The 15,815-nt window shown below is 44.7% G+C and overlaps 1 protein-coding gene across 10 annotated transcripts in view; it reads right to left on the bottom strand.

The window, feature by feature from the left end:
* The window catches only part of apba1a (amyloid beta (A4) precursor protein-binding, family A, member 1a), a 118,156-nt gene that overhangs the window by 23,730 nt on the left and 78,611 nt on the right, over positions 1-15,815 (bottom strand). For all 10 annotated transcript variants that reach the window (XM_020052661.3, XM_020052662.3, XM_013136606.4 and 7 more), the window contains 3 exons: positions 5,487-5,597; positions 5,268-5,307; positions 4,050-4,195 (listed from right to left, as the gene is read on the bottom strand). In XM_020052661.3, coding sequence (XP_019908220.1) covers positions 4,050-4,195; positions 5,268-5,307; positions 5,487-5,597 — 297 coding nt within the window. The remainder of the gene's footprint in view (positions 1-4,049; positions 4,196-5,267; positions 5,308-5,486; positions 5,598-15,815) is intronic.

Genomic DNA, 15,815 nt, shown 5'->3' with positions numbered 1-15,815 from the left:
GAGGGACACAGTCGAATGCCTTCTCCAAATCCACAAAACACATGTGGATTGGTTGGGCAAACTCCCATGAACCCTCCAACACCCCGTAGAGGGTATAGAGCTGGTCCAGTGTTCCACGGCCCGGACGAAAACCACACTGTTCCTCCTGAATCCGAGGTTCTACTATCGGCCGTATTCTCCTCTCCAGAACCCTGGCATAGACTTTCCCGGGCAGGCTGAGAAGTGTGATCCCCCTGTAGTTGGAACACACCCTCCGGTCCCCCTTCTTAAAAAGAGGGACCACCACCCCGGTCTGCCATCCCAGAGGCACTGTCCCCGACCGCCACGCGATGTTGCACAGGCGTGTCAACCAAGACAGCCCCACAACATCCAGAGACTTGAGGTACTCAGGGCGGATCTCATCCACCCCCGGTGCCTTGCCACCGAGGAGTTTCTTGACCACCTCTGTGACTTCAGCCCGGGTGATGGACGAGTTCACCTCTGAGCCCTCATCCTCTGCTTCCTCAATGGAAGACATGTCAGCGGGATTGAGGAGATCCTCGAAGTACTCCTTCCACCGCCCGACGACATCCTCACTTGAGGTCAACAGCTGCCCACCTCTACTGTAAACAGCGGTGGTAGGGCACTGTTTCCCTCTCCTGAGGCGCCGGATGGTTTGCCAGAATCTCTTCGAGGCCAGCCGAAAGTCCTTCTCCATGGCCTCACCGAACTCCTCCCAGGCCCGAGTTTTTGCCTCCACAACCACCCGGGCTGCAGCCCGCTTGGCCTGTCGGTACCCGTCAGCTGCCTCAGGAGTCCCACAAGCCAACCAGGCCTGATAGGACTCCTTCTTCAGCTTGACGGCATCCCTTACTTCCGGTGTCCACCACCGGGTTCGGGGATTGCCGCCTCGACAGGCACCGGAGACCTTACGGCCACAGCTCCGAGCGGCCGCTTCGACAATGGCGGTGGAGAACATGGTCCACTCGGACTCAATATCTCCAACCTCCCTCGGGATCCAGTCGAAGCTCTGCCGGAGGTGGGAGTTAAAGATCTCTCTGACAGGAGACTCGGCCAGACGTTCCCAGCAGACCCTTACAGTACGCTTGGGCCTGCCGAGTCTGTCCAGCTTCCTCCCCCGCCATCGGATCCAACTCACCACCAGGTGGTGATCAGTTGACAGCTCCGCCCCTCTCTTCACCCGAGTGTCCAAGACATACGGCCGCAGGTCAGATGAGACGACAACGAAGTCGATCATCGACCTGCGGCCTAGGGTGTCCTGGTGCCATGTGCACTGATGGACACCCTTATGTTTGAACATGGTGTTCGTTATGGACAAACTGTGACTAGCACAGAAGTCCAATAACTGAACACCACTCGGGTTCAGATCAGGGGGGCCGTTCCTCCCAATCACGCCCCTCCAGGTGTCACTGTCGTTGCCCACGTGGGCGTTGAAGTCCCCCAGTAGAACAATAGAGTCCCCAGTCGGAGCACTTTCCAGCACCCCTCCCAGAGACTCCAAGAAGGTCGGGTACTCTGCACTGCCGTTAGGCCCGTAGGCACAAACAACAGTGAGAGACCTATCCCCGACCCGTAGGCGCAGGGAAACGACCCTCTCGTTCACCGGGGTAAACTCCAACACATGGCGGCAGAGCTGGGGAGCTATGAGCAAACCCACACCAGCCCGCCGCCTCTCACCATGGGCAACTCCAGAGTGGTGAAGAGTCCATCCTCTCTCAAGGAGTGTGGTTCCAGAGCCCAAGCCGTGCGTAGAGGTGATCCCGACTACCTCTAATCGGAACCTCTCAACCTCACGCACTAACTCAGGCTCCTTCCCCGCCAGCGAGGTGACATTCCACGTCCCTAGAGCCAGTTTCCGTGTCCAGAGATCGGGTTGTCTAGGCCCCTGCCTTCGACTGCCGCCCGATCCTCTTTGCACCGGCCCCTTATGGTCCCTCCTGTGGGTGGTGAGCCCACGGGAGGGCGGCCCCACGTCACCCGTTCGGGCTGAGCCCGGCCGGGCCCCATGGGGGAAGGCCCGGCCACCAGGCGCTCGCATTCGAGCCCCAACCCCGGGCCTGGCTCCGGGGTGGGGCCCCGGCTGCGCCATACCGGGCGACGTCACGGTACTCAAAATTGAATTCTTCATTAAGGGGTTTTGAACCGCTCTTAGTCTGACCCGTCGCCTAAGACCTGTTTGCCTTGGGAGACCCTACCAGGGGCATATAGCCCCAGACAACATAGCTCCTAGGGTCACTCGGGTACTCAAACCCCTCCACCACGTTAAGGTGGCAGTTCTTGGAGGGGATGGCTTGAATGGCTTAATAATGCCACCCACTAAAGGGGAATTCAAAGCAAAGTTTTACTGTTCACTCATAGATTTTCTTAATGTATGTGTATTTCATATGTTTTAACTATTGCAGTAATACAGGGCTCGACTTTAAAGAGACATAATATCATTAACATATTCAGAGAATCCAGAGAAAGCTCTGTATGCAAGGGACAAGGCCGAAAACCAATATTGGATGGCTGTAATCTTCAGGCCCTCAGGCTGCACTGCATTAAAAACAGACACGATTCTATAGTGGACATCACTGCATGGGCTCAGGAACACTTCCAAAAACCCCTGTCTGTAAACACAGTACGTTGCTGCATCCACCACTGCTGCCTTCTCTGTGCTTGAGCTAATTTAAGAAAGACTGAGGCGAGATGGAAAACTGTCCTGTGGACTGACAAATCAAAATGTGAAATTATTTTTAGAAATCATGGATGCAGCATCCTCTGGACTAAAGAAGAAAGAGACCATCTGGCTTATTATCAGTGCACAGTTCAAAAGCCACCATCCACAATGGTATGGGGGTGTATTAGTGCACATGGCATGGGTGACTTGCACATTTGTGAAGGCATCATTAATGCTGAACAATATATAAATGTTTTGGAGCAGTATATGCTGCCATCCAGTCTTTTTCAGGGAATGTTTGGCATTGTCTTGCATATTTCAGCAAGACAATGCCAAACCACACTCTGCACTCAGCATGGCTCTGTAGTAAGAGTCTGGGTGCTGAACTGGCCTGCCAGCAGACCAGACCCGTCACCCACTGAAACCATTTGGTGCATTATGAAATGAAAAATACAACAAAGGAAACCCCAAACTATTGAGCTGCTGAAATCCTATATCAAGTGCGAAAGGGAATACATTTCACGTTCAAAAATACAGCAATAGGTCTCCCCAGTTCCCAAACACTTACAGAGTATTGTTAAAAGAAGAGGTGATGTAACACAGTGGTAAACATGCCCCTGTTCTGAGATACCTTACTGTTTTAATAAACCAGTTACCAACGTAATTAGATCATTAAAAAGAGATGTCATACTTGTGGTATACAGTGTCATTTAGCATAGTAATCAGCCAATCAGCATTCAGGATTCAAACCACCTGGTTTATGAAAGACCATATTATATGTGTCACCACAACTACTTGTGTTCTGTTATAATTGCATTGGTATCTGGATTGATAATAACAATACGATACCAGTATGAATGGCTAAGGGGTAATCTGTGGTACATGTCAGGAACAACAAACCCCCTCTGGCATAATAGGAAACGTCTCTGCAGAACTTTTGGACTTATGGAAGTTATGGACTACAGCTCAGACAGGCAGTAAAACGCCCCTACTCCAGGATCTATGGGCAGTCTGAGGAAGTGAAGGGCTGACATACCTGGAAGATGACAAAAGTACCTTTTTGAGGTGTGACGCAGTCATGTGGAAATGTACTGATGTTAGACCTTAACCCCGTTCATAGAATTTTTCTATGCAAAACAGATATCCAGATGAAGATGCTATTAAACAATACGAATTACGCTTTATTCAAAATGACTAGATATTATGCATTAGTTTGGAATCAATCTAGAACCACCCCCGTAAGAGAAACGTTGAAACATGCTGTCGAGCACGGTTGAAGTCAATACACTCTGAAATTCAGAAAGTAAACCAACTTCCGATTCCAAATTGGCATACTTTCTGAACTGAATCAAAATGAAAATGACGAAATTAAATCTGTCTCTCCCCTCACCTTGATGCGGCTAACAGCCTCCTGGGCCTGCATCATGCGGACGTTCTTGGACGGGGTCTTGTCGGACAGGAGCTGGGTGGATCCCAGGTAGTTGGCAGCGAAGATGATCCCATCAATCAGGTCCTCTGGGTCACACGGACCGGGGACTAGAGAGGAGCGCAAATGAGGCAAAGGGAAGGGAAAAGGTAGAAGCGCAGAAAGATTTGAACTCTGTCCGTGTATTATGCTGGACAGAAAGGTATGAATCCCTTTTTTTTCTCAAACATATCTTTAAAGGCGCCAATTCTAAAGATGTCGGGAAAACAGAGAAGTTGAATCAATGGATGATTTATTGGCCTGGAGGCTGATGAGAGGGAATGTATGCACGCAAAAGAAAGTCCATGTGAATCAACCAGAGCTAAAGGACCCAGAGACACAGTGCTCCATCTAAACTAAAACCTGCAGAGTGCATGAATAGATAGGGGAGGAAATAGGGCATGAGAAAGAGTGTGGGTGTGTGTTTTGAGAGAAATAGATGAATGGATAAAATCAAGGAGAAAAGGGAGAGAGAGAAGTATAAAAGAAATCGAAGGAGAGAGACAGGCCACACTGAATCGTTTCACCAGAGCACTAAAACCTGTCTCGTTCTTGAATTTCATTTCGACCGCCACACTTTTGCTCTCTCTGTCCTGCATGACATACAAAAAATGTTGATATGGCAATAAATGTAGGTATCGGCAGAATACAAGTGATGTGCTCCATCAACCAAACCAAAGAAAAACACTTCTTGAATATAATCAGTCTTGCACTGGAGGCAAAGGCAATAGGTCCCTCCCCTCTGACCTCCACCAATGAGGTTTGAGAAGGACATGAGGGGCATTTCTACTGAGATCTTCCCACTCTGGGTTACCTTACCCGGCCACACTCTGTCAGTGTCAAACTGAATATATTTAAGAAGTGGGTTTCTCTAGTAAATGCTTGGTTGACTGAGCACAGTGGGGTACACTGATGTGTAAGCCTACATTTAGGGCTGGGTCAGCAATTTAAAATGTCATGCAAGGCTGAAAGAGAGAGAGAAATAGAGGGAGCGAGTGAGACACAGAGGGGCTCTAGTCCACTATTCAAACGCTTCAGTGCGGTTTGTCTGCCTGACTCCTTCACTCTCACACGCATCTCTCCCCCTCTCTATAATTCTATCAAAAGGACAGGAACCAGTCAAAGGAGCAGAGCAGGTCTTACCTTCTACATAAGTAGGGAATGAAGCCAGGCTTCTCCTGGTCTGTTAGTGGACAGGAGAACACATTTTACTAAGGGGTCACTTTGTTGTCATAACACCATCACTACCAGCCACAATGGTGAAAAACTCAAATGTTGGCAGACTCATTGGGCGTCAGAATGCAGGGCCACTTTTATTAGTGACACTGTCAGGTAAATACCGTAATGGACAAACACATGTACCTCTTTAGTGGAAAGGGATGGAGATTCAAAGCTGTCACTCCCTTCAAGCATGGGTGTCCGGATTGAAGATTCTGCTCCCTGAGGAGAGGTCTGAGAATCTGAACCTGGAGACTAGGGAGAGAGTGACAGAGAAAGGGATTTCAACTGTAAATCAAATGGATTCATATTATTTCAGGAGTTCACTAGCAATTTGTACGTTGTTACATTATGCCAGGAATTTGAAGAGAGAAAGTGTGAGAGAGGAAAAGAGAGAGAGAGAAATGTGGATTTGGTTGGGGGGAGACAACGATAGATGACGGAGAAAAAAGACTGAGAAAAAAAGGCAATAGAATAAAGTATCCTGCAGACACACAATGCAGGTTACAATCAAGCGTGCCGCACAAGCCCTGAAAAGTGAAGCCAAAACGTCTCGATCGCCCCCTGGTGAGTGGTCCCAGTATAGGTCATAAACCCCGCCCTCCCCATGTTATTCAATGGGACGCGAGGCCAACTAAACAATTAAATTACCCTTCAATTATCTTTTTTCCGAAGCTGGTTTCTGTCATTTACTGTAGTTTGTATCACGCTAATGTAAATTCAAGAGTTTGTTTTTAAAATAAGTTTGTTTTTAGTTAGTTATTTAATGCTCTAAAAACGGTGGTGTGACGTCGTGATTCACAGCTTTGATTGACAGCTATCTGAGCCAAGGAGCCACTGAAGCGCCATCCTCCTTCGGAGGACTGAGGAGATTGGAGCTTTACATTTAATCTCTAAATTTCTATAATTGATATAATTTCACACGGACATAATGGGTTGTTCTGCAGTACATTGTGCTAACCGATCTGGCATTTCCAATCGATCTTTGAATTTTTTTTGGTAAGTTAAATTTATAAGCTATTTAATTAGTAAATAAATGTAATGGGCTAGCTAACGTTAGCTAAAAGACAACAAGCCTCGTTAATAGCTAGCAGGTGATCGTTAGCTAGAAGTTACCAATTATTTTTGTATTAGGCCTATTCTAAATTAAGGTTAAACATGATGTAAGTTAGGCTATAACATATCGTCTAGGTTTAACAAGCAAAGGTTGTACTGTACTTGGACTTACGATTGATTACGGTATGCGCATTCTGTGAGGGCGGGGCACAGGGGAGGGGCCGTTGATTTTGCGGCTTTACGGCTTTACTTCCTGCTCGCTACTGTGCATAACTACTGCGCAGAACTGGTCCCAAGATCGCTATCTGTGCAGACGCAAGTCCAAGATGTCAGCGCCGTATCGGGACACTGGCGGCTTCATTTTTCACCAATGGAAAAGAGCGAAAGGGCGTCGTCCATTTTATATACAGTATATGGTTACAATGGACAACAACAACACATCTGTCTATCTGCAAACACAAGGCAGTGATGCACACACCTGTTATATTATAGATCATATTTCTCCAAACCCTTAAACCTAACCTTAACCCATAAACCCTAACCTTAACTCTCTACCATTAACATACATTCTAAACCCAAGCCTAACAGTTTTGAACAAATATCAATCCGGTATAAGATCTATTTGTTGTCAATGATATTGCCTAAGTTTTGGAAATGTCCTCTCCTGCCCAGATTAGCCATGGGTTACTACATTCTTAACACGTGGGTCCTCTACGGCTCAGTTAGTCAAACATGACATTTAATTCTAACAAAAATTTACACTCACCTAAAGGATTATTAGGAACACCATACTAATACTGTGTTTGACCCCCTTTCGCCTTCAGAACTGCCTTAATTCTACATGGCATTGATTCAATAAGGTGCTGAAAGCATTCTTTAGAAATGTTGGCCCATATTGATAGGATAGCATCTTGCAGTTGATGGAGATTTGTGGGATGTATATCCAGGGCACAAAGCTCCCGTTCCAATGATTCAAGGTTTGTGACATGGTGCATTATCCTGCTGGAAGTAGCCTTCAGAGGATGGGTACATGGTGGTCATAAAGGGATGGACATGGTCAGAAACAATGCTCAGGTAGGCCATGGCATTTAAACGATGCCCAATTGGCACTAAGGGGCCTAAAGTGTGCCAAGAAAACATCCCCCACACCATTACACCACCACCACCAGCAGCCTGCACAGTGGTAACAAGGCATGATGGATCCATGTTCTCAAATTCTGACTCTACCATCTGAATGTCTAAACAGAAATCGAGACTCATCAGACCAGGCAACATTCTTCCAGTCTTCAACTGTCCAATGTTGGTGAGCTCGTGCAAATTGTAGCCTCTTTTTCCTATTTGTAGTGGAGATGAGTGGTACCCGGTGGGGTCTTCTGCTGTTGTAGCCCATCCGCCTCAAGGTTGTGCATGTTGTGGCTTCACAAATGCTTTGCTGCATACCTCGGTTGTAACGAGTGGTTATTTCAGTCAAAGTTGCTCTTCTATCAACTTGAATCATTCGGCCCATTCTCCTCTGACCTCTAGCATCAACAAGGCATTTTCACCCACAGGACTGCCGCATACTGGATGTTTTTCCCTTTTCACAACATTCTTTGTAAACCCTAGAAATGGTTGTGTGTGAAAATCCCAGTAACTGAGCAGATTGCGAAATACTCAGACCGGCCCGTTTGGCACCAACAACCATGCCACGCTCAAAATTGCTTAAATCACCTTTCTTTCCCATTCTGACATTCAGTTTGGAGTTCAGAAGATTGTCTTGACCAGGACCACACCCCTAAATGCATTGAAGCAACTGCCATGTGATTGGTTGATTAGATAATTGCATTAATGAGAAATTGAACAGGTGTTCCTAATAATACTTTAGGTGAGTGTATATATTCACTATGTGTTTTGGGTTAGAGCATCTGCTAAACGACTTAAATGTAAATTAGAAACACCCGCACTTGATCTTATCATTCATAATCTCGATTAACCCAGAACTAAAGTACTGATTAGTCGGCCAGATGCTATGGAAAATTCTGGGTCCATTCATGTTAAGAGTAGAGATTGAAACAAGGATTGGAGGGTTTGAGAGTGAGAGAAAAGGTAGAATGAGAGAAATTAAATGAACAGGTAAGGGAGACACAAGGCATTGCTAGGCAACCAGACACCCGATCTGGCCCCGTGTGATGGCAGGGGTAACCTGAGTGGGTTGTGAGTGTGGCCACTTGCTTCTGTGGACAATGATGTAAGAGAAACAACAGTTTTGCATGTGACACAGTTTCCCTATCCACCCGTCAAGCATACGCCATTGAATGGTTGAAAATATATATAAAAAAATTGAAAAAACAAAAGACACCTTTGTTATTATATTGCTCACTACGCAGGACCAACCGATCAGTTATTTAACAGAGACTTCTGTCTTATAACAAGAGATTTACTACAAGTACATTCTTACAAACCATACTGTAACTCTATAGGCCTTGAGCACTCATAGAAATACAATTTGTAGAATGGACATCCCAAATCAAAGCAATGACCCTCTCTCATGCACACCAGGTACCATACTGAATGCAGCATGTGAATTGCTCATTAAATAGAAGAGGAGCATTCCAAATAAATCAACAGAGAACTAATCTATGTTCAGTTTATTGATTATATTTCTACCTGGGAGCTCCTATCAATCAATACTCCATTTGCCTGAAGCACACAGTTCTGGTCCAACGATCAGACATGTTGCTGAGGTTGAGAGCGGTGTATACAGGGAAATTATCTAAAGCTCATTTGATAACATGTAATCCATTTATAATGCTACTTATGCTAATGCTGGAGATACAGCCGACAGCAATACACCCCGGGGGGGCACTGGCAGTCCACATTAGGATCCAACCCTTTAAGCAAATGGAAATAGTGTGAAATGGCTTGCCAATATAGCATATACATTGGTGATATTGCTCAGCTTTCACGTTGTCGTTTCTCTTGCTTTGCAAGGTCTGCGTCTTTTGTGGAGCGACTGAAAAACACTGCTTTGTGGGAGTGCATTCAAATGGTCCATAGTTGGTGCCTAGGTCAAAGGCTTGAAGGACAGCAATTCCGTTATACTACAAGAGACTTGGCAACGCTGTTCAGCAAACAACCATCTTCAGAATCTATCAAGCCACAAGCAAAACTGGCAACCCACTGTTGGATGGAACTATACAGGCTTCTATAACTAATGAATGTAGCTAGTGGCAGGTCTGGCAACCTTCTTTGAAGTGCCATAATCCTACTCTGTTCTGCACAGACAGCACTTAATATTTTAGTACAGCATTTAGTGATGTTTCATTCATACAGCAAACCGTTTATGCATTTCAGAATCGTGAATTTAGAAGGGTAAACAATGGCCTGGATCAACAGTCTATAGGAAAATAACAATAGAATAAATGTTAGTTCAAATCCACTCAAACTACACTTCACTAACATTCGCTCAAAACAAACCTGGTTATCATCGTTTCCATGCAGATGGTCTACCTGGAAATCCCAGAAGTTCTCCATGCCGTGAGCCTTAGCAACAGTCCAAGTGAACAATGACTACAGACCTACGTAACTTACAGGAACAGTGAACGGTGAGTGCAGATCTTCGCTGAGGTAAATGATCTAACCTTCTCTCTTTGCTTTTGTCCTCATACTGGGGTCCTTATGGTATCTAATGGCTTGATACCAAGGCTGAGCAATGCATTATTCCTATGACACAAGGTATCAGAATTCACCATGGGGTTGTCAGACCGGCTTGGGGAGGAGCATGTGGTGCGTGTCTGCATGTGCAGACTGAGGCCTGCAGTGGTGGAAAACAGCCGTTCTCTCCAACGTTATTGGAGACCTGCTGAATTATTCACCCCTTCTCTCTCCCAGTCTCGCCTCTTCATCCCCATCTTTCTGCTCGCCTACACTAAATAAATGATCCTGGGGAAGGCAACAATAACATGTTCTCCTGACAAATGGCAAAGTGCTAGCGGAGAGGAGAGCTGGATAACACTGTGGTATAGTTTGGATAATCCATGTGATTCTATCACCCAGGCATAACTGATATTACTGACATACCGGTCTGGGATTCATTCATATGCTTCATTCAGTCTCTCATTCTGTCAATATGCCTTTCAGACTTGATGTTTTAAAATTGCCATTAGCACACTACATCATCATTCTCTTTCTCTCTCAGTTCAAGTCATTAGGTACTTTACTGGAATGAATTGAATGTCGCCACATTGGCAAAGCAGCAATAATAATTCAGTATACAGTAGGACAAACGACAAATAATTAATATGGAAAAATAACTAAAACAAATGATCAACAAATCAAAATTGGAGCAGTGGAAGTATGAAGTATATAATATTTCACTTTACCTAACCCACAGTGTTTACAGTCTTTCTTCTCTGACTTAGGTCACAGAATCTCTATGGCGTCCTATCTCTATGGTCAGAATAAGGTCACAGAATCTGTATTCTTAATCTTTTCCTTTTTTATTTTCCTAACAAGATGTTGTGTTAATTTTATATTTTTACCAATAATTGTTTAAGTATGTGATGACATATTATTTTGCCAATAATTACTGTAGGTTTTTGGATAGAGATTGAGTGGTTTGAGTATTGTTATTGACTTTCAGGTCCTGCTTGGGGTCCTCTAGCCATCTCGATGAGCCTAGGGGCCACAGTTAGGGCCTGACCGCAGAGGTTCCTCTAGGCATCTCTGCGCTGCAGTTTTGGTTGTCCCCAATTAAAGGCTGCTGCGCTGTGTTGCCTCTGATTGGGGACCCTATTTAAAATTCCCATGTTTTGCTTTCAGTTGTGGATCATTGTTTGTGTTATGAGCTTCAGTTTGTGGCTCCTTTTGTTAGGTTTTTGTTCAACTTTATAAAGAAGGGCATTGAAAGGCTATGTCCTGCCTCCTAAACAGTGATGGTGTTGTGGTTGGATTAAGCTGGTGCTTATGGACCAATTGCTCTAAAGGGTCACTGTCTCTCCCTGTACCTCTGTTCTCTGTCTTTCTCTCGCTCTCTCTCTCTTTGTCTCTGTATCTCCAAAAAATGTGTTTACCTGTCCAAAATCAACAACATTGAGTGTGTGTGTGCGCATGTGTGTGTGCGCATGTGTGTGTGCGCGTGTGCATGCACTGTTTGATTTGATAACGATGGAAACGGATCCTTATATCTCTAGACTGTTAGAAAAGTAAACAAACATCCCCTCACCACGCTGATGATGCTGCACATCCTTCGGATGATAAGCGTGAATGCATCTAAACGTCACTCAGCTTAAACGCAAATGAAGGCCCGCTCCCAGATACAGGCTCATTGTTGAGTAAGCACAAGAAGCTCCTTCAATCTCTGTGATAACAAAGAATCTTTATTTATCATTGCTGCTCCTTTTTTAAAGCAGCACAAGGTCTTTTGTAGTCTCAAGGTTTATTTCTGGCTAGCGTGACAGTAGTGAAGCGTACATCCATCCACTATCCAATCTCATCACTCCTCGGCCCCCTGGGTAGTAATACTAAAGAATATGAGAACCGGTTGAATACACAGCTTCCCACCCCCGACCACCACTAACCCTTTCAATACCCCCAGTACCACACAAACCATAAATGTCCATGAAGTCGTGCACAGACCAGCGTGAGTCTCTGTCACCCTCCCGCTGTTTACTCACAAAAAGCTCAGACGCAACAAATGACTGAGCTCAACTTCAGTTGAATGTTTCACATGTGATTCACATGTAAGGAGTTGTTGGTTGATACACTAAGCATAAGACAGCATATGAATCCTTCCAGTGATGTTGTAGAACTCTTTCAGCCTTTCAGATGAACAGTCATCCAATGAAACAATAAAATAAAATAATGGAGTCGTGACTCTCGGGTCAGTAAAAGGAGTCTTTCAAAAAGAAAGAAACATTTACATACAGCATTTCACTGACTACTTCACAGAGATATGAGTGAGCTCACCCCGTGGGGGAATTTGTGTTTGTCTGAGTCAAAGAAGCTGGGGTAAGGATATTGGGCGAGGGAAAGGGAAAAAAATACCCCTGTAAGATGCAATTAGCTGTTATATTTTGAGAAAGTTAGCAGCTGCTAGGACTGTTGTGTGTCTTTGCAAACTGCCTCCAGCCTGTTTTTGGCAAAACACGTGCAGACCATTGTGTCACTGCCATGCACAGCTAATCTAAAGTAGCAGACAGACATTTTGATTTACTACAATTTACGACAGAGGGATTTCTGAAGTAATTACACTTAACTTAGCTGCAACAAAATTGAGCTCATGCTAAGAAATTGGTACATTTTACCAGATGTTGAATTACTTAGCTAACTTGACAACAATCCCCATTCATGCATGTATTATTAATGAGCAGAGCAATGTTCCAAAACAATTGGGTGCTGACTTTTAACTTTTCTAGATATGTGTTTAGAAGAAGTTACAGTGAATACAGTTGTACTCATAAGTTTGCATACCCTGACAGAAATAGTGAACTTTTGGTATTGATTTTGAAAATATGACTGATCATGTAAAAAACATCATCATATGAAGCCATTTATTATCACATAGTTGTTTGGCTCCTTTTTAAATCATAATCATAACAGAAATCACCCAAATGGCCCTGAGCAAAAGTTTACATACCCCAAATACCCTTGTGACACCAAGGTGAAAATGGCAATTAAAGTTGAATTTCCCACACCTGTGGCTTTTTAAATTGCAATTTCTGTCTGTGTATAAATAGTCAATGAGTTTGTTAGCTCCCACATGGATGAACTTAGCAGGTTAGATACTGAGCCATGGGGAGCAGAAAAGAACTGTCAAAAGACCTTTGTAACAAGGTAATGGAACTTTATAAAAATGGAAAAGGATATAAAAAGATATCCAAAATCTTGCAAATGTCAGTCAGTACTGTTCCATCACTTATTAAGAACTGGAAAATTCGGGGATCTCTTGATACCAAGCCAAGGTCAGGCAGACTAAGAAAGATTTCAGCCAAAACTGCCAGAAGAATTGTTCGGGTTACAAAGAAAAACCCACAGGTAACCTCAGGAGAAATACAGACTGCCCTGGAAAAAGACGTTGTGGTTGTTTCAAGGAGCACAATAGAACGATACGTGAAGAAAAATGAGCTGCATGGCCGAGTTGCCAGAAAGAAGCCTTTACTGCGCCAATGCCACAAAAAAGCCTGGTTAAAAAATGCCCAAAAACACCTTGACATGCTTCACAGCTTCTGGCACACTGTAATTTGGAGTAATGAGACCAAAATCGAGCTTTATGGTCACAACCATAAACCTAACCCAAGCGCTATGTTTGGAAAGGGGTCAACAAGGCCTATAGTGAACAGAATACCATCCCCACTGTGAAGCATGGTGGTGGCTCACAGATGTTTTGGGGGGGTGTGAGTTCTAATGGCACGAGGAATCTTGTGAAAATGTATGGCAAGATGAATGCAGCATGTTATCAGGAAATACTGGCAGACAATTTGCATTCTTCTGCACGAAAGCTTAGCACAAGGCCAAGTTGACCCTCCAGTGGTGACAGCAGAATAAGGTGAAGGTTCTGTAGTGGCCATCACAGTCTCCTGACCTTAATATCATCTAGCCACTCTAGGGAGATCTCAAATGTGCGGTTCATGCAAGACGACCAAAGACTGCATGGCCTGGAGGCATTTTGCCAAGACAAATGGGCAGCTATACCATCTGCAAGAATTTGGGGCCTTATAGACAACTATTACAAAAGACTGCACACTGTCATTGATGCTACAGGGGGCAATACACAGTATTAAGAACTATGGGTATGCACACTTTTGAACAGGGGTCAATAAAAATGTTTCTTTGTTGCCATGTTTTATTTTATGGTTGTGCCATTCTGTTATGATTTACAGTTGAATGTGAATCCCATAAGAAATAAAAGACGTGTTTTGCCTGCTTACTCATGTTTTCCAAATGGTACATATATTACCAATTCTCCAAGGGTATGCAAACTTTTGAGCACAACTGTAGTTTTTGCATAGTTTGGAGCTGTGCTTTGGGTCATTGTCCTGTTGTAGAAAGAAATTGGCTCCAGTCAAGGGCAGTCCACAGGGTATGGCATGGCGTTGCAATATGGAGGGATAGCCTTCCTTCTTTGAGATCCCTTTTACCCTGTACAAATCTCCCACTTTACCACCACCAAAGCCTCCCAGACCATATTATTGCCTCCACCAGGCTTAACAGATGGCGTCAAGCACTCCTCCAGCATCTTTTCATTTGGTCTCCGTCTCATGAATGTTCCTCTTTTTGAATTGAACAACTCAAACAAATAATCAATCAAATTAATGTTTAAAGCCGTTTTTACATCGGCAGTTGTCACAAAGTGCTTTTACAAAACATCCAGCCTGAAACCCCAAGGAGCAAACAACAACAATGTTGAAGCACAGTGGATAGGAAAAACTTCCTAAGAGGGCCCGAAATTTAGGAAGAAACCTAGAGAGGAACCAGGCTCGGAAGGGTGACCAGTTGTCTTCTGGCTTTGCTGGGTGAACATTTTAAGAGTAAAAGTTGTAAGAATTAGTAAATGCATTTGGGTTGTGTCCAGAGTCTATAAAACCTCATCCAAGTCAGAAGCATGACCAGATGGACAAGGACAGGGACAACTGGATTGAGCTGGACTGGGGTTGGGAGTGATTATCAGACTGGCATCTGGAATCGTCAGGTATCCTCTTGATCTGCAACACAGTCAGGAGGAATTTGGACAGGGGCAGCAACGAGTCTTTAGAGCATGGTACTCTGGAGATGTGGGCCAAGACCTCATGTCTTCCTAAGTTTGAACAGAGAAGGAGACAAGAATATTTAGAGAGTGCATTACTTAGATTTACAAGGATTTAAAGTGGAGTAGGAGAACTGATCCTACTCCCCCCGGCATATTAATATAGCAGCGTAAAACCTTGGGGCTGAGACAGGGGGGTCCAGTGATACTGTGGTCCTATCTGGGGGAGGCCCCAGACAGGGCCAAAACAAAGATTTATCTGTCCATAACACCTTTTTCCCAATCTTTCTCTGTCCAGTGTCTGTGGTCCTTTGTCCATCTTAATCTTGTCTTCGTATTGGCCAGTCTGAGATATGTCTTTTTCTTTGCAACTCTGCATTGAAGGATAGCATCCCAGAGTCGCCTCTTCAGTGTGTCCAGGAGAGGTCCTTGGTGATGTCCACACCCAGGAATTTGAATCTGGGCACACACTCCACCTCAGTGCCACCGATGAGAACTGCGGCGTGACTGCAGCCTCTTGACGTCCTGTAATCCACATTGAGCCCCTTGTTTTCTTTTATTGAGGGCCAGCTTGTTTTTAGAACACCACACTTGACCTCCTCCCTGTAGTCCAGTTGCAGATAGAGGGGCTGATCCCCAGGTCATGGAGTTTGTTGAGCAGCCTAGAGGGGATGACCATGTTGAATGCTGAGCTG

The sequence above is a fragment of the Esox lucius genome, chromosome 13, assembly GCF_011004845.1.
Source record: "Esox lucius isolate fEsoLuc1 chromosome 13, fEsoLuc1.pri, whole genome shotgun sequence".
Lineage (NCBI taxonomy): Eukaryota > Metazoa > Chordata > Actinopteri > Esociformes > Esocidae > Esox > Esox lucius.
This window is presented reverse-complemented; position numbering and strand designations above follow the sequence as displayed.